This window comes from Botrytis sinoallii, assembly GCF_014898435.1.
Source record: "Botrytis sinoallii strain Bc 23 chromosome Unknown BSIN_003, whole genome shotgun sequence".
Taxonomy (NCBI): Eukaryota; Fungi; Ascomycota; class Leotiomycetes; order Helotiales; family Sclerotiniaceae; genus Botrytis; species Botrytis sinoallii.
The window spans coordinates 2,317,724-2,341,775 of NW_024066030.1; the positions used below are offsets into that span (position 1 = coordinate 2,317,724).

The following is a 24,052-nucleotide window of genomic DNA, read 5'->3' on the forward strand; positions in this document are numbered from 1 at the left end:
ATCAAAAGTTAAGGTTTTTGTTGGTGACTCAGAATTCACTATGACTCGATTCCGAGCGCCGTTAATACAAAGGGTTTAATCTCTCTTATATATAGCGACCGGCGCCATGGAGCCATTCGATTTACCTTCAGGATATCAATGGCACAATACGCAGCTCAATCTGAGCGTCTTTGGCTAGAGCCATTGACCGTAGAGGAACATCTCGATGGCTATCACAAAATGATCTCTGATCCGCGAGCTGCTTCATGGACGTAAGATGAACCCTTTCGATTTTGCCCACTCTTGACCTCCAAGATGGATATGTCTAACTCTCAACTCAACTTAGAAAACCAAGCGAGTCCATCGAGGAGAGTAAAGCATACATGATTGAAAGAATACCGAACCCGGAAAAGCCGTGGATTGAGAACTATGCAATTTTACTTCGGCCGACAACACCTACCCCTGCCGATCAAAAGCCTGAGCTCATTGGCGCAATTGGAGTGATAAGATTCCAGGCTGGGCACGGCGCGGAAATTGGTTATGGTATACATGCTGGTTATCATGGTACAGGCTTTGCTACAGAAGCTATGAAGCTATTTATGGGGCTTTACTGGAGTAAAGAGAGTATGTGAAATCGACTCCAGTTATGCTCTTTAGTTCTCTAACCGGAATACAGGAGAGGGAGATTGGAACACATTAGTGGCGGCTATAGACCCCGAGAACGTTGCCAGTCAGAGAGTAGTAAAGAAGGTAGGTTTTAGGGAAGGAGACTTGGAAGATGAGGAACACGAAATGTGGGTTGATGGGGGAAAGGAGAAGAAACCTGTGAGGCACAGAGAATGGTTGCTGTCGAGACCAGTGTGAATATTATTCTACCATTCACCGGTAGACGTGCTGGTTTACAAAGCTTTCCTCAACCACCAAAAAATCGTGTTAATCAATTGACCGTTGAAGTCGACTATTCGCAACTAATTATTCTTCACTGTTTCGTTTACGTTGAATAATCTCAGAAAGTCTATGCTATCCATATTCAACGTTTGCCGTCATTGTTCTTTGATACCAAGGTACACTAGCGTGACTGGTATCTAACCCCCAACTTCACCAAGGTGGGATTACAAGGGTGTAAAACCTGCTGACTGAAACAACCAATCAGGTAGGTACTTTTCATTACATGAGTCACTGCGCAAGTGGTATGTGCATCTCATATCAAACGAATATACAACCCTTTTCGCTGTTCATAAGACAAAGATTGAGAGACTCCCCATTGATATATTTCTTCTTACTTCACTATCCGTACCACTATCAATTATAAGAATCATGTCGTCACACACAATAAAATCTGACCGTCTAACCCTTGAACCTATTAATCTGGACAAGCACCTCCATGGCTGTCACAAGATTCTATCCGAGCCTCGTATCGCGGAATGGTCGTAAGGCTCCCAAGTTAAGCTGTGGAAGTCTAAAGTGAACCCCGACCTTACATGACTTTTGTAGTACCCGAGCACCGAATACTCAACTCGAGCAGACAAAAGAAAGGATCTTGGAAAGTATGTCCAGCGTCCAATTTCCTATGTGGGCAATCATGGCCCCGACTACATCGTCCGTTCCAGTGTCCGTGGCGGATGAGAGAGAAGGGCAAGAGATGGAAATGATTGGTATCATCGGAATATCCCATAAACCGGAGAACGTGGGGTATAAGATTCATCCAGACCATTGGGGTAAGGGGTATATGACAGAAGCGTTGAGATTGTTTGTAGAGATGTTCTGGACTCTTGAAGGTTTGTCACATTTGCTTGTTAGAATTTTGAGACTAGAGCATTGCAATGAAGCCAGGACTGAAATTAATCTAGAAAAGAAGTCCTTGCCGCAAATTATAGCGGCTTATACTCCTGGTAATGATGCCAGTGCCAGAGTGCTCGAGAAAGTGGGTTTCAAGACTGGGAAACTACTTCGTGGAGAGATTGAGTTATGGTTTAATCGTGGTAAAAATCGGAAAAGCGATATTCAATGCATGTACATAGATCGTCCTGGGTCTAATTAATAATTAAATGGTCAACAACTCCTCCCTTCTCTATATTCAAGTCTTTGGTGTCTTCAACTTGATGTTCGGATCGATTTCAAGTATATGGTGGCCATTCAAGTTTCACATCAGCAAGCTGTCCGTACTTTCTACTATCGAACCAAACAGGGCTCATAACACATGATATGTACTTCTATGCATACTATAAAATAATCTCATTACTTCGACATTATTCTGATGCCTTTGCAATCCATTCCTGGACATGATGGATGATATGATAATCATGCAGAAATAATATATCGCTATCATCTGTCTCAAATAACATCATCTCAAATCTTGGTACAAGCTTTGTTGTCGCAAAGTATAGCTTGGCGCGTGCAAGCTCGATTCCTAAACATTCACGACCGCTTTTGCCAAAGGCGAATTGGAATTTGTATCACTCGCAATTCTCTTCCCGCAAATAGTGTTCTGAATCGAGTTCAAAAGGATCTGGAAAAACATTTTGAGCGGTTCGAACACCGAGAATAGTTGTGCTGCTCTGAGTACATGGAGGAATGATGTAGGCCTGCCCGCATGCTTGCCCGACGCGGAGCTGACGTATTGCAAAGGAGCGTAAGTTAGCTTTTCTTGGGCAGTACATGCTCTTCTAGCTACGACTCTGAATGATAGGCGATTTCTCTCTTCAATCACTGCTCATAGATAAGGGAGTTGTTCCAAGTGAAGAATATTACATTGTGTGAGGAACAGGCTTAGAGCATCGCACCTTCTCTTATTAGGGTCATAGCTTGCTATTATGCCCACACCACCTCCTAGTGGAAGATTAGACAGCTAGTATTCATAGTTGTCCCTATGAGACGTTATTCATGCATATACTCTGTACAACATCCTGTGTGTGGAGCTCGTCTGGAATGACACAAATGATGAGGCCTGATCCGTGCTGTTACATTACCAAACGAACTCAACGGCATGATTGAAAAACTACCATATTACTCGTAGGGATCTTAGATCTTGAAAACATATATTTCCTGATGAATAACATGAAAGTAGAACTCATACCACCAAGCAATCGCAGGAAGCTTTGATCCCGGTATATATACTAGGAGATAAAGATGAAATCGACCAAAAAGACTCACCATTAGCAAACATCAATGATAGGACGACTACCGTCTCGATGCCTTTGATGGACGCCATCTGCTTGGTCTTATAGCTCAGAAGCGCAAAACCATTTCTATCCTTTCCAAAACTTTGTCTCAAGATAGATATGCAGATGATGATGATAAACTCAAATGTGCAATATGAGAATGCAAATCAAGATCCAAAGAGACAATGCATTGATAAAAGAAAAGTAGAAACATAAATTCCATCTTTTTGCAACGTAACACTCATCCAACTGTTGGAGAACTAACGCCGCTCAAGAGTTTGGCATCGTGGTTGAGATTACCCATCGAGAGAGAACAACGTTTCGTCGAATTAGAGCTAGCCCAACTACCTTCTTTTGTATTTTGATTGTCTTTTCGATGGCTTGACTTGACCAAATCGTAGAATATAGGCACAGCAGGCCCTAAAGACGGAGACCTTGATGTACAATGTCATGCCTTGTATATGAGGCAAAATAGCGGCATGGCGTCGGAAACTAGACCGAGGCACTTGATTAATTTGAAGCTTCCAAAATTGTATGGAGTTCAATAGTAGAGAGATCAAGGCATTCTTTTTGTAATAAATTGGCACAAAATGACTGCCAGACTGCCAATTCAAGCATTGCGTTCATACAAAAGTATTCTTCAACAACCACCGCACTTTTCTCAAACATATCGACATCCGTTCCGATCACAATCTCTCTCAAAATGGTCAACGCGAGCATATTCAACACCTCCACCACCACAGCCTATAAATCATAACATTAATGCCACCACCGAGCCTTCATCTCAATCATTACCCCAACACCGAGATCTGCGATCTCAATTCTCTTCTGGATCCGTCGCGCCAATAGCCTCACCTTCATCTCCCAAACGAAAACGATCCCTCCGTCCCACAATCTATGCCTCTCTTTTCCTCCTAATCGGACTCACAGCTGGACAATATGTCTCGCTTGTCCTATCTCCCCCTGCACTCCCCGAACCTTCTTCTCCCTCAGACGAACTCATGACCTCTTGGTTACACGCGCAGGCCTCAAAGATCCCACTGGTACAATCCCTAACTGAGGATCCCGTTTGGCAATCTTGGGATGCCTATTCCACATTCACACCCGAAGAACGTCCGCACCGACTTACTACTGGTCCATTGGGAGGATCTAGATCGATAGGCGGTTACCAACGAGTATTTTACAATTCTACCACAGGAGAGTTCATATCGATTGTATACTTAGGAGGGGCATTAGGAGGATGGCCCGGTGTGGTGCATGGAGGTCTTATAGCGACGATTATGGATGAATCACTGGGGAGATGTGCGATCAGACAATTGGCCGCGGGGACAGGTGTCACTGCTCAATTGTCGTTAAAATATTTGAAGCCAAGTGTGACCAATGCATTCTACGTAGTGAGATGCACACCAGTCATAGGAGAGGAGGGAGGTGGAGAAAGAAAGAGATGGGTAGAAGGACGTCTGGAAACATTAGAAGGGAGAGTTTGTGTAGAGGCAAAGGGACTATTTGTCGCGCCGAAGAATTATAAAACGAGGGTAATCACGGCGGGCTTTTAAGAAGCTCCCGGAATGTGGAATCTTTAGATGGAATGAAGGGTGTTCATGAGCACTGACTGGCTACGCTTAGAAGCAACCACAGGTTGCCAGAATTCGAACCAATTCATCGAAATGTTGAAGGTATTCTCGAGGCCCATTTTAAAATACTTGTAGGTCGGAATTGGTGATAAGTAACACCAAACTACCAAGCAATATGAAGACCCCACAAAAGATCCAGTTTCTTCGCTTTACCGAATTGTTCTATTCCTCTAAGAGGGAATGGTCTTGTACTCTTATATACTAGATTGCTGGTAAGTTTATCACTGATCAATAAGAATGCCTGTCACATTCGTCGATTAGTCAATTCATAACCGATTTTTTATTCTCTACACTATTCACTCGTGCCCAAACTCGTGTGCTATTTCAGTGATATTGGCGAAGCGGAATCTCTTTACGACTACTGAAAGGGCTATCTTTTCCAATTAAGAGTTTTCCTCCCACAATATAAACTTCAAATACATTGTCGTCGAGAAACTCGGGTATTTGCGGGGGGGTTCTACTGCAACGCTTGACATAAGTATCCACAAGAAGCGGGTACATTTAACTCTATTCGAACGTCCAGCTGTGTATGACCAATGAAATCTATAGCAATCTGGATCGTTAGGTAATTTGCTATCCAAATCTTCAAAGCCCCCAAGACAACTCATCATGATAGCGATCACAAACTAAAGAATGGTATGAAGAATCCTCGGGAAAAGACCCAGATAATTAATCTATACCTGGACACCTTCGAATTCAAATCTATCCATGATGCTAACAATAGCCACATTTGTCTTGTTATGGAGGGATCCGGGACATTTTCTCGAGAATATGTGTTCATCCTCATACATCGATAGAAGATGGTCCAAAACTCTCAGGCCATCTCCCAGAACAATCATACAAATAGATATATTTGTCTACCTCGGTTGAAACCAAATTGAAGCTTGATGTCATTGAAATTCTTCAGGTTCCAGTGCGCAAGGCCGTACCTTCACATATGCCTACAAGTATTGCAAGACAGTTCATCCACCACTGAGTCTAATATCTGTGGTTTAATGTGTCTAGTAAGCACCACATTCATCGTGCCCTGGAGGAAGTAGTCAGATTTGTGAAATTATGACATCAGGGGAGCTTCCATTTGGGACGAGGATGTTTTGGTAACCTCTACTGGGATTTCATGTAGAGGTGGAGAAGTAGATTAGGATGTGGAGGACTTTGTATGGAGCAGCGACACTTAGAACGTACAATATAGAAGATTGGGAAAATTGAGTTTCGCTTTCATCATCTCACAAAGTGCACATTTTCTAGTGCAAATACTCACGAAGTCAAATGTCAGTATATTTGCAGGCCATATCGGTTGCATCAACCAGGAAAAAAATGCCTGTGTTATGGCCAAGAGTTTTTATTTGGTAGTGGATGTTGCCTTGTAAAAGGTTATATGATAAAGAATGTGATTGGAGCTCCCTTTCATCGACGAAGACTTACTCGAGGACATGAAGCCTGCTTCCATTAATGATTGCCAGGTGACATCACAGTCTGTCCTCAGAAACTTTCATCTTCCAAAAGTCTTCCTCTCAAACTCTGAATTACTTTGCACCCTCCAATGCTCCAAAGACGCTTGCCAAACTAGAGTTGGACGCCACTCCCGGTGGTAAATTCGCATTGCCTGTGCTGTTCGACTTTTTTGCTCCACCTGTGCTATTTCCACCAGATGCACCATTCAATGATCCAATAAGCGCGGCCAAGCCGTCGGTTCCGTTTTTGTTGCCACCATTACCGGTCTGTCCTCCTGCACCTTGTTGCGGCTGATTATTAGCACTCGGTGCCACGTTGATGCCGCTCCCCCCTCCGACATTTGTAGAGCCATCGGGCTTTTTCGTTATTCCCGCTTCCCCGCCAAGATTGGTTGATCCATCGGCACCAACTTTACCGGCTATTAGCATCGTGTCGTCGAAATTGGAGAGACCGCACTAACCTGTGATACCAGCTGATTCCCGTTGCACAGCCGGGTTGGGAAGCGAATGGATGCCAGCAACCAAAAGAGAGATGAAGACAGTAGAGAACTTCATGATTGAGAATTATAATGATTATAAGTAAGTAGGTATGCCAAAGAAAGACGGTTAGCCAAGTCTATTGGCAATGAAATAACGTATCAAAAAAGCTTATTAAATGAGTGTTTTGATGAAAATTGTACTTAGAAATGAACCAGTCATCCAAAAAAAATTAAAGAGAGAGAACCAAGAACTGTCCAAGAAATACAGATCTTGGGGAGAAGTTCTGTGATCATATATCAAACTCGACTTCTAAAAATAGCCATCGAAATTCAAACCCACCATTCTTCGCCTTGCCGATCTAGACTTCTGGAGTAGTTTAGTTCGCAAAATAATCCCAATTATAACATTTGGCAGATGCAAAGCTTTCTGACAGGGTTCCAGGACGTAATAATAGACGGAACGTCTGTATTTTGTGGCTTGCCAAGATGTGTTTAGAAACATGAAGTGTAGTCGATTAGGTTCAGCCAAGACCAAAAGAGAGCACCTGGTGCACGTGATTTCATGCGATAAATATCAGAACTTGTCAACTTCCAATCATGATACTATCGAGCTACCTAGATACATCAAAGGCCTACGCAGGCGTCTTAATTCTCGATTAAGTTCTCGGTTCTCCTTATCTCGATTTGTCTATCGTACCTCAAACTTCCTGCTCCAATCTTATGAGCGAGCGGAGCAAGGACAATCACATAAATGAATTTCAAAGCCACTGCCATGTCGTAAGATATAAATAAAAATAACAAGATTGTTGTGAAATACGACATCCAGAAGTCAGCACTTACCGATGAAGAAGATCGCCGGAGGGTTTTTAACCGAAACTTTGCGAGCAAGTGAGGAGATCGATTGTCCTCAAGCTGCGTAGCATAGCGTCCAGTATCCACGCCACTAGCGACAAAGAACGAAACAAATGTACTTTTATTACAATCTTAATATTGCCTCAAAGCCTTGTTCCATATTCTTTTTACCAGTCTTCAACCGCCTAGGTAACATACTTCCAAGTTCCTCATGCTTAGTAAGATGCTAAAGGGCAACATCAGGAAACTGCTTCGACACAACAGAGCTAGAGGACTCGGTGTGATTTCATGTCCGTCCAATTTTCCTGCTCCCATCCTCTCTAAAAATACCGTGAACTGGCATAACGAGCATCTACTTCAATTCGATTTTCTCAACAGTATGCAGCCTGGGTCATGCTTTGTGGCAAAGAACCCCGTGAAGAACCCCCATGGAACCAAGCAACTATGACAGAATTCAAAGCCAATCTAGCACCGTTTGAAGCTGGGAATAATTAGCACGTTGCAACTGCATCAAGATGATCTATTTGCTGACTTACAGTTCCTAAAAGTACATGTGACGCTTAGACATCCCCCTCTCCTCTCGATCCTCGCATGGCATTTCGGGCAAGCTACTGTTATCTTCTCGATTTTCTTTTGTGACTCTTCATCCTTTTTCAGAGGTGAGGTCGAATTGCTTGCAGGTTAGACCATTGTGCCATGGAGTTTGGTGATGCACACAAGTCAAGGCTTTGCAGCTCCCACAGATCATTTCCGGATCATCCCCCTCGCGAATTTGACCAGATCCACAATTTGGGGCTAAACACCAAAAGAAATTCGGATCTGATCGTAGATGACTTTGCAATGCAAGGTCGCAATATCTGGAAGTTTTATTATTATCGGTAAGAACCACAAAGAAAAGCTAAACTTACGTTGTAAACATCGTCTTCGTACAATATATTTCTATGAACCACTGCTCTAACTCCTGTGAGCAGATTGGACAAGTGAGGATATGCGATCCTTCACTCATAGTGAACCCCATGCTTTCTTGCAAACAAAGCAAGCATACCTCCGTGAGATAATCGCATTCTACTGTTATTGGTCCAGGTTTGTTGTCTTCCAAAGCTTCTTCGCCGAAAAAATCCAAACATACTTCGCACTTCTGGCGTGATCTCTTCTCTTCTTGCTTCTCCTGAACCTCGGATGCCTCAATTTTCTGTTCACTTCTTGAATTCATAGAATCCATTTCGTGTCTATTCCCATGTAGAAGTATTTTGACTGTCATGAGGGGAAGGAATAAGGCTTAAATAACCATATTCAAAAACCTCATGCAAACTACCGTACTAGACTCCCGTACAAGACCGACCTCCCGTACCTGTCGGTCTTGGATCTCGACGAAGAGATACATGGCGTCACGCGTTGGAATCTCATCGCGTAATGAATGAATTTCCGGATTTACCTGTCGCATAGTTAAAAAACTGAGTGAAAATCCAACAGTTTGAAATTCTTACCATCAAATATCAATTTTTTTGCAGATGATAACCCAACGGTATATACCAAAAACTCGATATGTATAGAATTCTGAGTACAGAATACCGGCAGGCTTTGGATCGGAGTGCACATGAATAGACACATGAATACAGTAGTGTGAACATCATGGGGTTAACCAAAATGTTAGGTTTAGCATTTAACATTCCGAGAAGTTCTGGGGTATTCGAGAGTGAGGAATTCGAGGGACAAATGATCAAGCATCAAAGGGTTCGTTGAGTAAAAAAGAAAAAGAAAAGACATTAAAGAAAAACCAATCAGTTGATCTATCTTCATTATTACCGTGTTGGTTAATTGCTCTCCTGTGCGATTCAGAGGTGACGGCCAGTCCAAGCTGCTACGATGTCAATTTCGTCAGAGACTAAAGGCACTTGTAGACCTTTGCCCGATATCTGCAGCCCTAATATGGTGAAGTTAGAAAAAACTGGAATTGGCACTGCTTGGGTACGCAATTCGAAAGAGGACACTGATCATTGGAGATCAATGCATCATATTATTATAGAACACTATTATTACATATAAACAGAAGGTCATTTCAAAGCCCATCTAGCCTCACATTGCTATCCTGGGACGCCAAATCCATCAATTCCAATCACAGTTTGACCAAAATTGCAATTCACAAAATACCGTGCCATCAATTAAATCCGTTCGTTGCAGATCAATTCCAATCATCGTGATGATGTTAAGCAAGAAATGAGAAACTTTCCTCCTTTCTCAGACTACTCGGTTTCTTCTTAACGTTCCAATCGCTACTTCTAACTTGTTCAACTCGCTTAGTCAACGTAGAAGGAGTCCGGCCTAGGTCTCCCAAAGGAAGGTTAACATTTTCCCAATCGTCTTTTTCCTCCACTGGTACATCCCATTCTTCAACATCTTCCTTGTTGTCAAGTGCTTTTTTCCGCTCCAATGCGCGCATGAACTCAATCATGACACCGAGACTTTCTATCAGTCCCATACTAGCTTTATCTCCACAATCGCAATCACATCCACCAGGACATTCGCTGTTACCGGAGGATCTATACTCAATTAAACAATGCTGATGTGTTGCACAGCCGCATGATAAGCATGGTAGGAATACCGCGCTAATAGGTTCTGTGCAAATTGTGCAACAAAGTTGGCGCTGAACAGTCTTACAACGATCACATCGTCCGGCAGCACCGCCGATAGAACTTAAATGGAGGGGATCCAGACGTGCTTCGTGCTTGAGACAATAACCCGCAATGTCTAGACCTTGATCAGTCGATGAGGCATGGATATCCTTTTTACCCAGAACTATTTGAGATGGAGGCGATGCCTCGTGGATCACAGTATGGCTATCATTAGACATTATCGAAGCAGCGAATGACTTATTGTCGGGAATATCCATCTCAGAAGTATGACTCCTTAGTCCATCATACTTTAAGATTTCTAATCTAGCCAAAGGGAGCCCCCAACAATAAAGCAGTTCGGCGTAGGCTTGACGATAGCTCATGTGACGAGCCGTGTGGTTACTATCCAAAAGTGTCGTCCCCATGCATCCTTCATCGTCAAACCCATTTTGATTTTCCAATGTCATCTTGATCCCGATACAAACCTTTGGTTTGAGTTCATCCATTGTGCTTTCATCATCCGAAAACGCCATTTGTTCGTTACCAACTCGTTCTTTTACGCTGCCGAGTACTGTTGTATTTCCCCAAGTAATAGCACTAGGAGCCAAGCTCAACATGTGTTCAACTGGGCTAGGTCGTTTCCGACTTGGTGGTGGGTTTGGTGGTGAAGATGACGCAGTCATAGAAAATGGACGCGAAAAGTTTGCAGCAAAACTTGATGCAAGACTCGAATTTCCACGTCGGAAGGTTCTCGGGTTTTCTGGAGAAGTCGACAGACTTTGAGTATGTTGAGGAAGATTTTCCGAGCTTCCCCTATTTGACCTTAGAGGGGGGGTTTCACCACAAGAATACGATGCCGAAGCAGGGTCACTGCCCCAAGCGCCGGTAGAAGATCCCATAGACCCAAAGATTCCAGAGGGCGTGTTGACTAATTTTGGTGTTGATACAGCAGAATCTACTGGAGTCTTTTGATACATACTCCAAGCTGCGCCGTTATTTGGGAAATAATCAACAGAAAACGCAGGTGTTTTCATAGAAAGAGGTGTCTGCGGCTGAGACATGCCAGCACCGGCATTTATCGCATGCGATGGTGCACCAGAAAGAATCGGCTCGCTAAATACACAAGATAGCATTGCAAGCATTTGAATGTCACGAAGCTCTTCAAAGTGCGCGAAGAGGTCTCCAATCAATTGCTTGGCAAGAGGACTGCTTCCCCACTTGACTCTACCAGAGAAGCTGCCACGTCTACGGTGCTTATCGTGAGATACATCGATACCACTGTCTGAGCCGCTATCACGACGATGTCTCTTTGCCATGCTCTCAGCTATTACTAGCACAGGCTCACGGCGTTGGCTTTGTTCGAGAACTTCCAGAGGTATATCATTGTGTAGCAGCATAGCAGCATATCTCCATACATCAGCCAATTTAGAGTGACCGTACTTGTCAGCAATACTTGCATTATGTTCGCAAAGATACGGACCGTTACCAAAGATGGTATATTCCTCTGCAAGGTAAACCTTTGCAGGAAGAAGATCATTTACATCACACAATGATATGATGTTCTTGGGCTTCACAGATCGTACCCTACTAAAGCCAGCTCCGGTGGCTGTATTGGTTCCAGTTCCTGTACCGATTCCGGTTCCGGTTCCACCGGACCTTTGGGACATTATCGTTGGCGATCCTCTCAGAGGAAATCGACGATTCGATCGACGCCAGTACTCTCTCATTGCAGGATATCTAGTAATACGGAATTGCGAAGAATCAGTATCGCTGCTGTTTGAAGAATCATATTCGTCTGATACCTCAGAATCGGCTTTACTATCTTCAGTCATTGACGTAGCCTTAATGCGTGGTTGGGGTGAACTGTTGTTTGCCAATCTACCAAAGGCATCAAAATTAGGTTCGCCTCTCGGTCGGGAATTTCTGGAGTCGGTGATTTTCTCGAGCAAAGACTTCACTTTATCTTCTTTTGGTGGAAAGAAACAAACAAGCTTGCCGTTCATTGCAAATCGAGCACCGCAAAGTCTAGGTAGTGGTACATTGACATTTCGTGGTATGCTGATCGTTTCCGCCGTAACACTGGAATCCAGCTCTTGAGACATCATTGCCGAAGCACCTGGAGGAATATCACTATCCTCTTCATCACTTGAGCTTTCGTCCGCAAGACCATCCAAATCGTCATCGTCTAAATCATCTATGTCATGAAAAAATATAGTACTAGTCTCAAGATCAACCTCGCCAAGCAAATAACATAGAGCAGCTTCCAGACAACCTTGCTTACGACTTAAAAAACTTGCTGCAATTTGGTGTACTTCTTTTCTAAGTTTATTGTAGGTTTCATCGGGCATAAGGGACGTTCTGCCAAGTGTAAAGGTGGGGGCTTTGGTCTCCGGATACTGGTCAGGAAAGGTGATTGTTGTCTTGATATAAATTGGTGTACCATTTTCACCCCATGGTCCATTCATGGAAACAACGACTGTCCTTTTATCCATATCAACGCCATCAAATGTAATTTTTGGAAGCTGGTCATTGATGCGTATAATCTCATCGTGCAAAGTCTCCGGCTCGTCCCAATCACCATCCTCTTCGAATTCAGGACTCAGCAAAGATAATCTTCTCGACAATGATCGCTTACGCCGCATTGATCCGTTATCAGGTTTCGAGAACTTGATTCCGCTCATCCAGCCAATCTGAGACTGATTTAGGTCTTCTTGCTTCGCTGCCTTTTCCTTTCCTCGCATGGCAGGGGCGCGGATTGCGGTATGAGTACGGGATGTGTGAGGCAAGGTCATCTTTTTCATCCCAACACTAAACGAACTCAACTTAAGACCAGAACTACCAGGTCGAGGACCTGTAATTGTGGCGGTCTTTTATCGCCTGCAGATGTTTCCGTAGTACGAAAGGTTTTGTAGACTGCTCCTTTACGTGTGAGATTGAGCTTTCCGTGTACTTTTTTCCCTTTTACATAACCAACTCCCTCAAGTGTGTCATGGTCTACATGTTGCATTTTCAATTGGTTGTCCTCGCCCCACGAAACTAGCTGAAATTCTCTATTGTCTTCTCCCTCGTCTGTGATGCTTCCACGACTTCGCCAGAGAAATTCTTTGACTTTTGAATTTCCATGCCCTGGAAAGGTAATAACTGCTTCCGTGATAGTGTCGGTAGAGTTATCACCCGTGATACGCCGGTCATAGAGATGAAGGTCTCCGGGAGTGTCCTGGGGCATAGCTAAGATTCCCCAACCAAAAGGTGTGTGTCGAGCTCTCCAGACTGGGAATCCAGTATGTATAGTGCGCTCTGGGATATCGGATTCGTTCTCATAATCCCAAAATTTAATTGTTCTATCCAAAGAGCAAGTGACTAAGCTTGAGGCACGGGTACGATTCCAATCAATGCCATATATTTTTGATTCATGTGCATTAATGGACCTTAACGGAACAGCGCCTTTCCTGTCATCCCAGATCCGTAACCATCGGTCATGCGATGAAGCTAAGATATGCGAATCCTGACGGCTCCATTTAACCTGTGTTGCACCAGCAAACCAATCACAAAAGCTCAGAACAGGTTGCCGTGGTCTACGTAGATCCCAACAATGTACATATCCATCAACAGCACATGTTGCCAGGATATCAGGATGATATGCCGAGAAATTTATGTCGGTAATAGCTCTTGTGTGCCCATGGAGTGTGTGTTCAATTGCGCCATGAGAAGCGTCCTCCTGCATGTTCAAATTCCAGACAAGAGCCTTCTGATTGGCAGTGCTAACCACCCAGTAGTCGCGAACTGCGAAAGGGCACCATTGAACGTCAGCCACAAGCCATGGTAGGCCATGTCGAAGATGTCGCGGGGGATTGAGAGGGGAATCAAGATCAATTATGTCTAAGCCATCGGTTCTGGACAAGAGAAAAATCTTAGCATATCACGAAATGCGATTTCTGAAGTACTCACGAGGCTAAAGCAACGTCGCGTCCGGAAGGAGATATAGTAGCGGATCCGACTTTTCGGTCTACATGAATAGACACATCTGCATCAAATGTAGTGCTATCAAAAGCCGACCTAATGGTCTTCCCCTTTCTCGACTCTTCCATCATCTTGGTGCTAAAGTTTTCGCATTCTCCAAATCAATACAATCACTTCGTACGGGAATGACTACGGGACGAATTTGATGATCGAGGTATGTAAACTTAAAAAGTGCTATCTAATTTGGGTATAGACATTCTGCAATCCTTGAACGAACCTAACCGCATACAGTTTTGGGAGAGAAGATCAAAACGATATTGTTTGGCTATGACGATTAACGGGCATGAAGATCTCTAAGTTGTTTCAATGGCAGGTTTGGATGACGATAATAAGGCAAGAGTTTGGTATATACTTATTAGTAACTGGAGATGTGAAACTGTCGCAGTTAGTGCTACATACAAGGTGGTACTAGCGTTAACCTTAAACGGGAGTTGCCGTTCAAGCCTTTCTATCAGCCTTGTGCATGGGCTGTGCTGTTTTAAGAGATTGATAGGTACATCAAGATAGCATCAAATTTTTGAAAAGGCCTCTTCTTTCTTCCTTTCTTTATCTATCGCCCTAAACTCAGCAAACCAATCTCACGGTGACTTTTTTACTGCGAATCATTCCGTAGACCCTTCAATAGTTCGTTCAACTTTTTCCACGCCCACATCTGTGGTTTCCGAGACGTCCAGAACAATTTCCCTTGATAAAGTACCCCACTACCCGATCTGAACGATACGGTACCTCTAAGGTTATCTTATCAACATCACGAGCACGAAAAAACCCCTACCTTTATTGGTGTATGTTGAGCCTTGGACTCGATAACTGCTAAAAGAGTAATTCAACTAAGTGCAAGTTCAACGGACAGTCAAGACAGAACCCTATCGACATGGCGGCTTTACCAAAACGGATCATTAAGGAGACGGAGAGATTGATGCAAGAGCCGTATGTGAATCTTTTGTGTTGGATCGTGCATGCTGTAACTAATGAAAACATACAGTGTTCCAGGTATCAACGCAGTTCCCCATGAGGACAACTTAAGATATTTTGACGTCTCGATACACGGCCCATCCTCTTCTCCATATGAAGGTCGCTACACTACGGACAAGTTTTAGCACTTTCAGTAGGCTAATGTGATTTACAGGCGGTATTTTCAAGCTGGAGTTGTTTTTACCAGATGACTATCCGATGACTCCTCCAAAGATTAGATTCCTTACAAAGATCTACCACCCAAATATTGATAAGCTCGGCAGAATTTGTTTAGACGTTCTCAAAGGTATGTAGCCTCATTTTCATGTCCCATGTCATGACTTTGCCTCACATTCAGTCGACTGACTCCGACTTGTTCAGGTAACTGGTCTCCTGCACTCCAGATCCGAACAATCCTCCTCTCGATCCAAGCTCTTCTCGGGGCTCCCAACCCGGACGATCCATTAGCTCCAGAAGTAGCAAAGAGATGGAAAGAGGACGAGCCGGCCGCAATTGCGACTGCTAGAGAATGGACAAAGACTCATGCTATGGCTTAGATCTGATCTAGTCTCATAGTAGTGAATATTCATACACGAATTATGGTTTAAATGAAAGGATGCGAGAGGTTTTCAGTATGGAAAGGCACTATTGCTGTGCGAGATGGCGTGGATACAGCGCTGAAACGATTAAGCGGTTTTTGGTAGAAAAAAATATCTCAAGACATTGCGCAAGCCCTTTTTGTGATTCTATTAGCATAGTTGAGCCAATTTCAATCAATGAGGTTTTGCCTTTTTTTCGTTACTAAGGGTCTCCATAGTCCATTCTTTTCCAGGGCTCAATTTTCGATCAGATTTTCGAGATATTTGAGATGGAAACCCAGCTAAGTTATCCCTCGTTTGAGATTCTATCTCTGTTCCGACAAATTCCCCAGTGGGAAAGGAGGTTATCAAACCACGAAAAACATATGACTGATTCAGGATTTTGCCAATCTATCCCCTCTGATTAGTATCAACTTCTAGATATCTGACAAGGCATCAATCAGTTGTTTGTCAGAACAGTGCTAAGATTACATTTTATCGAGATATATGATGGAAATTGGTGCCATCCAAAGCAGCGGATTTTTATCCGATCAACGTACGTGACCAAACACTAAGCCCTGAATACAAGTCTAGTTCCCTTTTATGACCAAACAACAAAACACGCGTCGCTAAGCTTATATGGTTTGAGGCGACTGGTTGGCTTGTTAGCAAAGATTGGATCATTGAAGGTTTCGACCAACTGTTCAATACCTCGGTGCCCGAGGTTGGACTATAGCACTGATTCGCGGTTTATGGTCGCCAAAAACAACTCGGGACATGAAATTGACAAATGGTTGGGTAGAGTGACAATTTTTGCAATGCAAGTCATTTAGGCTAACACGTAAAATCTATCCTGGGTTACTGTCAACATGTACCTATCGACGGTCACCATGTACATGCACCAAACGCTCAACCCCTCGAAGAATCTATCAAGTATGCAGTACTTGGAAGGGAGACTGGACCTCTATCATCAAGAGATTTTGAGGATGCTAAAACTGGTAAGGAGTACAAAACCAACCACGCATCACGCGGAATAGGTATTGATGAGGCTATATCAATTGCGAATTGCATGCGTTCTTCAAATACTGTGCTGTACAATTGACGCGAAATAGCCGGATTGACATTTGGGCAAAGCCGAGAACCCATCGACAAAGTAGACACGGTCAATACAAGAATGATCTACTACGTATTCACGCAGACGATTCGAGCAAAACAGCATCGTATTCATTTGTCCAAGTACAGAATTCGGACGTTTCTATTTTCCCCAGGTTCCCCATCTTCGATAAACGACTAACCTGGCACCCAAGACTTTAGTGTTATTTTCCAATCCACTTTAGGCTTACATGTAACATGCCAGTCTTTACCCCGCGAAATTCCACATTTTCGACCGAGGAGTTTTCAAGGAACGGCTGATGATCCGTTGCATCATCATTAAATCTTCCTATTTTTGGATCCCTTTCTTCGATAGCCGATTGTCATTTCTGTGGCTGCGGGCACTTGTAATTCTGTCGAAAAATGAGAGAAAAGAACATTTCCAGCAGGCTACGAGCTTGTAAGCGACGGTCAGAAGACTTGACCAAAACTCCATGTCAAAACACATATCTTTCGTATCCATCTCAAGATTCAGCCAAGTTTGTATCGAAGCCTTTTCGAGACCCTTCTCCGGGATGTAACTCCTTCAACTTCACTACCCCAGATCAATTGATGACGATGCGTGGTTACATTGAGTTCAATTGGTGCATAGCTTCTTCACTCCCCTTGTCAGAGAGCAAGGGCCCCTTATCAACACATGGGCCACCAATCCAACGAATCTTACTCCATACATTATTGCAGAAATCTAGCCCAACAATCTGGTCAATTCAATATCGCAGCATGTAGGTAGTGTATGATTTGGAAAGAAAGGCACAGGAACTCAAAAATATCCTTGCGGTGTACAACCTTCGTTGTTAGTGTTCCGTCGGACCCGTTTATGATGGTGGGAACGATTTTGATTCAATTCGTTGGTTCGTTCGATCACCATGAGAAAAGGCCGCTAGGAAGGCCAAGAGGGAAGTCCCTCCTCTTCATTTTCGAAAGGAATGCATTTTATAAATTACAGGCACAGAATTGATGGGGAGCTTGAAAATTTATACCTCGGTGGGTTGCTAAAGAGGAAAGGTCTCAATTCAGATCGCTCGACTAAGGTCGATAGTACAAACCATCAAATGCGCCAATAAATGTACCGGTCAAATGAGGATCTTCTCGAGATTGGGGAAAACGCCACTGAGCTAGCTTGGAAAACCACATTTGACAAGGGTATTATCGAATAGTGGTCATGCACCTAACAAAGTATATGAATGCGTCTTGAGATATATGGAGATTAGCATGGCCCCTAGGGATAAGAAGGTAAAGATGCCCATGGTTTTTCTTCCAATTGCTCCAGACTTCTTCAATTCTGTTCCCTACATAAATCTTTCATTCTCACTGTAGGACCGTACAACCAGTCTTAACATCTCTCTTCTTTCTTTTCAATCCGATTATAATATGGCTAAAGAAGATTCTTCTCCTCCGCTTCAGTCGGACAATTCAATGTCAGGCTCACTCGATAAGGACATTGGCCCTCTTGGGGCCAATACAGCAGACCACGTGGAAGTTGTCCGTACTGTTTCCAGAGTCCCAGGAAATGCGCATTACTACGAGAAAGATGGCGTACGAACATACGGAGACGGTGAAGACCATGATCGTGAACCACCGGTAGGCATGCAGAAGATGTGTTCCAAGATCTGTGGCTAAACAGTGCTCCATAGATGACCATGAATCGAATGATGTCTTTAGTTGCAATGGCTTTCTTATGGACAGGTTCCCAGATACCAGTATATCTTTTCGGTAAGTTATTATGTTACATCAAAATCAGTTTCGATCTGATAGTATTTAGGTGGTATTCCACCATATATCTACGGCGATTTGGGGGGGTCAGACAGGTGGACTTGGTTTGTGTTATCCAATCTACTCGCTTTGGCAGCGGTTTGTCCATTTGTGGGAGCTTTGTCAGATCTATTTGGCAGAAGGTACATTGCCATCTTTGGTGCTGGTTTGATTGTCATTGGAATGATTGTTTGTTCCACAGCACACTCCATGAACGTTTTCATTGGTAGGTTTTGTGCCAAAATCACATCACAATATACTAATCATTCCAGGTGGTATGGCCCTTGCAGGCGCAGGCGCTGGCATAAACGAATTAACAGCACTTGCTGCGACCTCCGAACTTGCACCAACAGCAAAGCGTGGAAAATATGTCGCCGTTCTAATCTTCACTATTCTACCATTTACCCCATCCGTACTCTGGGGTCAGTTAATCGCATCGCATTCGAGCTGGAGATATGTGGGACTGTTCTGTGGCCTCTGGGCATTTATGGGGCTCGTTATAACCGCAATTTTTTACTTTCCACCCCCCCGAGTTAATTCTGACGGCCTCTCACGCAAAGAGATTATATCTCAAATTGACTTTGTCGGCGGGTTCCTCTCGATTGTTGGTCTGATTCTTTTCGTCGCTGGTCTTCTATGGGGTGGATATCAGGTAAGTAATCCTATCTTAACTTTTGCAAACTAGGAAAAAGCTCACCAACGAAATCCAGTATCCTTGGGCATCTGCACATGTTCTTGTTCCACTCATCCTCGGTGTTGTATTCATCGTCGCCTTCTGTTTCTGGGAGGTCTATGGCGCTAAACATCCCATGTTTCCTGCTCGACTCCGAAAAGAACCGCGTATCTTGGCTCTCACCCTCGTCATCACCTTTATCTCGGGTGCAAACTTCTTCTCTGTTCTTCTTTTCTGGCCCACACAAGCTTTCAATGTCTACGGACATGACCCAATTGGTGTCGGAATTCGAGGTCTTCCTGTTGGCTTTTCCATTCTCGTCGGAGCATGCGTTGTTCTTTGGCTCTTATCTGTCTTCCGCGGAGGAAACCGTATGCTCATGATTATCTCATCTTGCATGATGACCGCAGGATGCGGTGCCCTTGCTGCTGCTGACCGCAATAACATCAACGCGGTATATGGTATTCTCGTCGTAGCTGGCCTTGGAATTGGTGGTATCGTAGGTGCGTATTCGGCTTTCACGCTCAATCTCCCCAAAAGAAATTTCACCGCATGATTACTGACTTTCCAATTTGAATGTAGTTCCCGCCTCAATCATCACCACTATTATTTGTCCCGACGACTTGATCGCCACAATCGCAGCACTTACGCTCGCTATTCGTGTTGTGGGTGGAGCGATTGGTTACACAACCTATTATAACGTCTTTCTGACCAAATTCATTCCCGAACTTTCCGTCAAAATTGCTCTTGCTTGCTACAAGAATGATATTATCGACTTGGAAATCATCAGCCATATTGCGGAATTGACCGGCGCAAGTCTTCTAGACGAAATCTTGCCGCTGGTGGGTAACAATGTTACTATCTGGAATGAAGTCGTGCTTGCAGGTCAAGAAGCTTATGCTACCGCATACCCATGGGTATACTACGTCAGTATTGCTTTTGGAGCAGTTTCAATTCTTGCAAGTATTGGGTTGGGTGATATTAGTAAATACATGGATGATCACGTCGCAGTTGTCATGCATTAATCTTTTCAACGATGTATTATATGAGAGGTATATCCGGTTGATCAAGTGAGCGCCGGTATAGAACTTGAGTAGAGGGGGAAAAGCAGCATGCAAATGAGGTGTCAAGAACCTATTTGTATATAGCAATCAGGGCATTAATAGTGTCCATATCATGACTTAACGGAAACGATTCAATTAGATAGTAAATTTAAACGATAAACATTCAGAACTTCTTCTCCTTTCCTCCCAAGCGAGGGAATCATGTAGAGTCTTCAACGCGATTGATTCGCATCCCATCATTTTTATCTCGCTACCTCTACACCTTAATCATCCTTCAATAACTCCACTATTGTACAAGCACCTAAATAGGTATTCAATTACCAAATCCGAAAAAAACAAACAGTCACGTGTCCTAAGTGTTGGTCTCCAACACACCACCTTCACTCTCTCTATTCACTCCACATCTAAATATCAATTTCTCTTACAAATTCCAAGAGATAAACCTCTCAGATGAAACATACATGAGGCAACACTCTCCCATTCCTTTCATTTTCTCAATATGCACAAGAAGCTCAAGTGTGTGCTTAGCGCTGACTTGTGGCGACTTGTTGGAATTTTTGTATCTAGGTAGGAGTTGGTGGGATTAGGTAGGCAGACTTTGAATGTTGAAGGGTGAAAGAGTTGGTGAGATTGGGAGGGAGGTTGGGGCTTGGGGAGTTGTGTTGTGTGGATTTTTGTTGGCTTGAGAGGTGAGGGGAGGAAGTTTCTGTGTTGTGGGTTTGTGGAGTTGAGTTAGTCAGAGTGATTGTAGCCTTGGGATGTGGAGAGGATAGGGCTGGAGAGTGGCCGTCAATTTGACTTGTAAGTTGGAACGTCATTTTGTATCTGGAAATTTGGAATTTAGTGTAACATGGTCGATTCAAGAGATTTTGTAATATATATTTTTTGGGGGGGGGGGGAGGGATAGATGGTGAATTGTTGGAAATCATTGCTTTGAAAAATCTGAGAAACTCTCTTTTAGTATTTGGATCTTCAAAATGGCTTATCCTCAAGATATCTTTTTAGGAACTTTTCGTTGTATGATTTTATATAGACGTCATCTCATATTGCTGTTCGGTTAAGTCTTGTGCAGATGGTCAATTTAAGATCTCTGGTCCTTTGGAGAGAAAATCGGAAGTTTCTGGCCGTATGATACCTATATGAAGTATGCTTTTTGGGGATGATTTAGATATGATATTAAATTATTAACATGCTATAAATCTTCCGCTTGTGGAAAAAAACAAGATATATTCATGCAAAGCCACAAATATCTGTAGATCGTAGAGTTCTCACATCCTCTTCTTGAGCAAGGCAGTCAAATAATTATTTACATGGTCCGCGCTTGCGAAATGCAACATAAACTTATTAGGCACACTCAAGTTGCCTATTTGTACTACCAACTTTATGGGGCCGCGGCGTCGAATCCTGGGCGCGGCAGTGTTCTTTGGCGCCGGGAGATAGTTACGAGAAAAAGAAAAGAAAAAGGTGCCTAAACACACCCTGCCTGTGAATCAGATCTGCAACAAAATGTAAATGGTGTTTGGGTATCACGAGGTGGATTTTGTAAAGATAATTTGTGATCAGTGTATATTTTGTAGGCATTATTCAGGACCCCGTCGCCTATCTGTTTTGGTTCATTGCGTGGAGTCTACTTCTCATCCTCGATTACTAGCTGGTAACTTCTGTACATCCGTCCATATTCGTTGTTGTGTGCTACATCAACGTCCCCCAAGTTGTTCCACGTAGTACTTGTACTTAACAACCTCATACCTCACAAACTCACCACTCTTCATCCTTACCCCTAGCATCACTTTCCTGAATCTGTCAGATTCAACCGCAACTCCACCTACATGACCATTGATATGTGAGCCGCGTATAGATTTCGAGTCCCTATAAGACTCTAATTGTTCCCTGCTGAAGCACCTCAGTTCTTCATTCAATAGATCAGCTGATAGATCAGAGCCTTTCATATGGTTATCGTTGATACCATCGAGAACGAGGAGAAACTTCATTCCTAAATCTTTGTGCTCGAATCCTCTGTGGGCCATAGGATTGAAGAATTGATGGTTAGTAGAATTCTGATGGGCCTGAAAATAATCCCACATGTGAGGAAATGAGACGATGCATTTGACTTTGACCCAGCCAGTACATAGATTCACTTCTTCGGGAGAAGTTATATGTGATGCTTTAAACCATGATGCTGTATGTTCTCCCAGTTTTTGGAACTTATATATGGGCTTGGTTCTTCCGAGGGGATCATCTACGCCTGTAGTGAGGAAGTGAAGATTCTCAGCATGTTTTGATTCTTCGATGATGTAGAGCGAGAGCGAAGATGTTTGCGGAATAACTTCTAAGCAGAATTTGCGGAAACAAATCTTCGTGATAGGTGCCCTGTCGAGAGCATCTTGAACAGTCATTGGGACGCTTTGTCTTTTGGAATCGAGAGGCTGAAATAGTGGCCTTGGTATGGCGGAAGGCTTGGAGGAATCGGTCCAAAGATAGGCCTACACCATGATCAGTATGGATAACACTAAATCTAATTGAATTTCATTATAAGCATATGACTTACACATGTGGGAATCTGTCCGATTTTGATAAACAACCTGTAAAAACACGTTGTGTTATAACCTAGGTCCGATATCAATCTTGACGTTGTACGCGCTATATCCTTTGGTGGCACCCCATCCTGAGGGTTTGCTATCTGCATCCACTTTGACTGGATGGATGTTATACCTTCACCAGCTCTAACAAAAGACATCAGCTTTGCTAGCTCACCGTTGTATAATGAAGGTAGACACCCTTCAGTTGCTAAAAAGGAGTACTTAGCAATCAGGATCTTTCGAGCTTCTGGTTTGAGATTGTCCCGCACTTTGATAGCAGTGGAAACGTTCTTTAGCCACGAAATCCATGGCTGATATAATTTGGCATGAGGTAAAATATCGTTCATTAAAATTGCGTGTGTCTGAGAGATTGTCTTCTCGTTATTGTCCGCTAGTATTCTTTCTAGAACTTCCGCGAGATGCTCCGATTCCGTTGGCCCACCGTAAGCTCGAACATGACCCAGAACACTAACGTCCATGTGATCGTAAGTATCAAAACTTCCAGATTTGCGTGCGTAGTAGGTTAACCATTGTTGAGCAGTCTCGAGGTGACTCCCGAATTCTTCTCCGAGTGGGCGCCCCACAAATAACTTCCTTACATTGGCTACTGCTTGTCTGTAATAATCCGGGACGATGTCTTCGCCTGGCCAGATAAATGGCACAAGTGTTCCATCGTCTGCGAGATAGCAAAGATTGCCGAAATCTCTGATGAACGTCTCGCATATTTCGCAGGACATCATTCGACGCTTATTGGGTAAGCCGCGGGAAAACATTTCGTAGATGATGTTCATTCCAAAGTCCCTGCCTGTTGGATCTGACTGTCTAAGATCCGCATGGAATAGGGGCCCTCCTCTATTTCTTTCGTTTCGGGTGACGGTCAGCTGCATTGCTGCTACGAGAGGTTGGATTGCGCGATCATCTGCGCTCAGTTCGGAGATATGATATCCATCTGGGAGATCTATGATCTCAAACTCTTCCTCCATCTTGAAACAGTTTCCTATCTGTACTATCATGCATTTCTTTGATTTGGGATAGCATGGAGACCCTTTAATAGATTTAATTCTTGAAAGACGCCATGATACAGCCAGCAAAGGGTGTGCCGTAGAGAGCTG

At 43.5% G+C, this 24,052-nt stretch overlaps 10 protein-coding genes across 10 annotated transcripts; 5 read left to right on the plus strand and 5 right to left on the minus strand.

Moving 5' to 3' along the window:
* Positions 1–138: 138 nt before the first annotated feature.
* Positions 139–843, plus strand: EAF02_002372 (uncharacterized protein; the record flags this gene model as incomplete). The annotated part of the gene is made up of 3 exons (XM_038898420.1): positions 139–251; positions 326–603; positions 656–843. The coding sequence occupies 3 exons, from the start codon at positions 139–141 to the stop codon at positions 841–843; spliced, it is 579 nt and encodes a 192-aa protein (XP_038762112.1).
* Positions 844–1,296: 453 nt separating this feature from the next.
* Positions 1,297–2,024, plus strand: EAF02_002373 (uncharacterized protein; the record flags this gene model as incomplete). The annotated part of the gene is made up of 3 exons (XM_038898421.1): positions 1,297–1,409; positions 1,474–1,757; positions 1,830–2,024. 3 exons carry the CDS (start codon positions 1,297–1,299, stop codon positions 2,018–2,020), a joined length of 588 nt encoding a protein of 195 aa, XP_038762113.1. The 3' UTR covers positions 2,021–2,024.
* Positions 2,025–3,730: 1,706 nt separating this feature from the next.
* Positions 3,731–4,696, plus strand: EAF02_002374 (uncharacterized protein; the record flags this gene model as incomplete). Its single annotated transcript, XM_038898422.1, has 1 exon — positions 3,731–4,696. One exon carries the CDS (start codon positions 3,731–3,733, stop codon positions 4,694–4,696), a length of 966 nt encoding a protein of 321 aa, XP_038762114.1.
* A 1,398-nt stretch (positions 4,697–6,094) lies between these two features.
* On the minus strand, positions 6,095–7,083 carry EAF02_002375 (uncharacterized protein). Its single transcript, XM_038898423.1, has 2 exons — positions 6,690–7,083; positions 6,095–6,638 (listed from the first exon to the last, which is right to left on the minus strand). Exons 1-2 carry the CDS (start codon positions 6,781–6,783, stop codon positions 6,301–6,303), a joined length of 432 nt encoding a protein of 143 aa, XP_038762115.1. The 5' UTR covers positions 6,784–7,083; the 3' UTR covers positions 6,095–6,300.
* Positions 7,084–8,202: 1,119 nt separating this feature from the next.
* On the minus strand, positions 8,203–8,781 carry EAF02_002376 (uncharacterized protein; the record flags this gene model as incomplete). Its single annotated transcript, XM_038898424.1, has 2 exons — positions 8,203–8,416; positions 8,468–8,781. The coding sequence occupies 2 exons, from the start codon at positions 8,779–8,781 to the stop codon at positions 8,203–8,205; spliced, it is 528 nt and encodes a 175-aa protein (XP_038762116.1).
* Positions 8,782–9,765: 984 nt separating this feature from the next.
* On the minus strand, positions 9,766–14,262 carry EAF02_002377 (uncharacterized protein; the record flags this gene model as incomplete). The annotated part of the gene is made up of 3 exons (XM_038898425.1): positions 9,766–13,022; positions 13,070–14,064; positions 14,120–14,262. 3 exons carry the CDS (start codon positions 14,260–14,262, stop codon positions 9,766–9,768), a joined length of 4,395 nt encoding a protein of 1,464 aa, XP_038762117.1.
* A 432-nt stretch (positions 14,263–14,694) lies between these two features.
* Positions 14,695–15,948, plus strand: EAF02_002378 (uncharacterized protein). The gene is made up of 5 exons (XM_038898426.1): positions 14,695–14,973; positions 15,042–15,118; positions 15,174–15,262; positions 15,318–15,449; positions 15,524–15,948. Exons 2-5 carry the CDS (start codon positions 15,063–15,065, stop codon positions 15,697–15,699), a joined length of 453 nt encoding a protein of 150 aa, XP_038762118.1. The 5' UTR covers positions 14,695–14,973; positions 15,042–15,062; the 3' UTR covers positions 15,700–15,948.
* A 2,181-nt stretch (positions 15,949–18,129) lies between these two features.
* EAF02_002379 (uncharacterized protein) lies at positions 18,130–20,526 on the plus strand. Its single transcript, XM_038898427.1, has 6 exons — positions 18,130–18,453; positions 18,507–18,585; positions 18,635–18,850; positions 18,897–19,276; positions 19,335–19,800; positions 19,880–20,526. The coding sequence occupies exons 1-6, from the start codon at positions 18,244–18,246 to the stop codon at positions 20,320–20,322; spliced, it is 1,794 nt and encodes a 597-aa protein (XP_038762119.1). The 5' UTR covers positions 18,130–18,243; the 3' UTR covers positions 20,323–20,526.
* Positions 20,527–20,924: 398 nt separating this feature from the next.
* On the minus strand, positions 20,925–21,179 carry EAF02_002380 (uncharacterized protein; the record flags this gene model as incomplete). Its single annotated transcript, XM_038898428.1, has 1 exon — positions 20,925–21,179. One exon carries the CDS (start codon positions 21,177–21,179, stop codon positions 20,925–20,927), a length of 255 nt encoding a protein of 84 aa, XP_038762120.1.
* Positions 21,180–22,058: 879 nt separating this feature from the next.
* On the minus strand, positions 22,059–23,923 carry EAF02_002381 (uncharacterized protein; the record flags this gene model as incomplete). Its single annotated transcript, XM_038898429.1, has 2 exons — positions 22,059–22,844; positions 22,910–23,923. The coding sequence occupies 2 exons, from the start codon at positions 23,921–23,923 to the stop codon at positions 22,059–22,061; spliced, it is 1,800 nt and encodes a 599-aa protein (XP_038762121.1).
* Between the last annotated feature and the right edge of the window lie 129 nt (positions 23,924–24,052).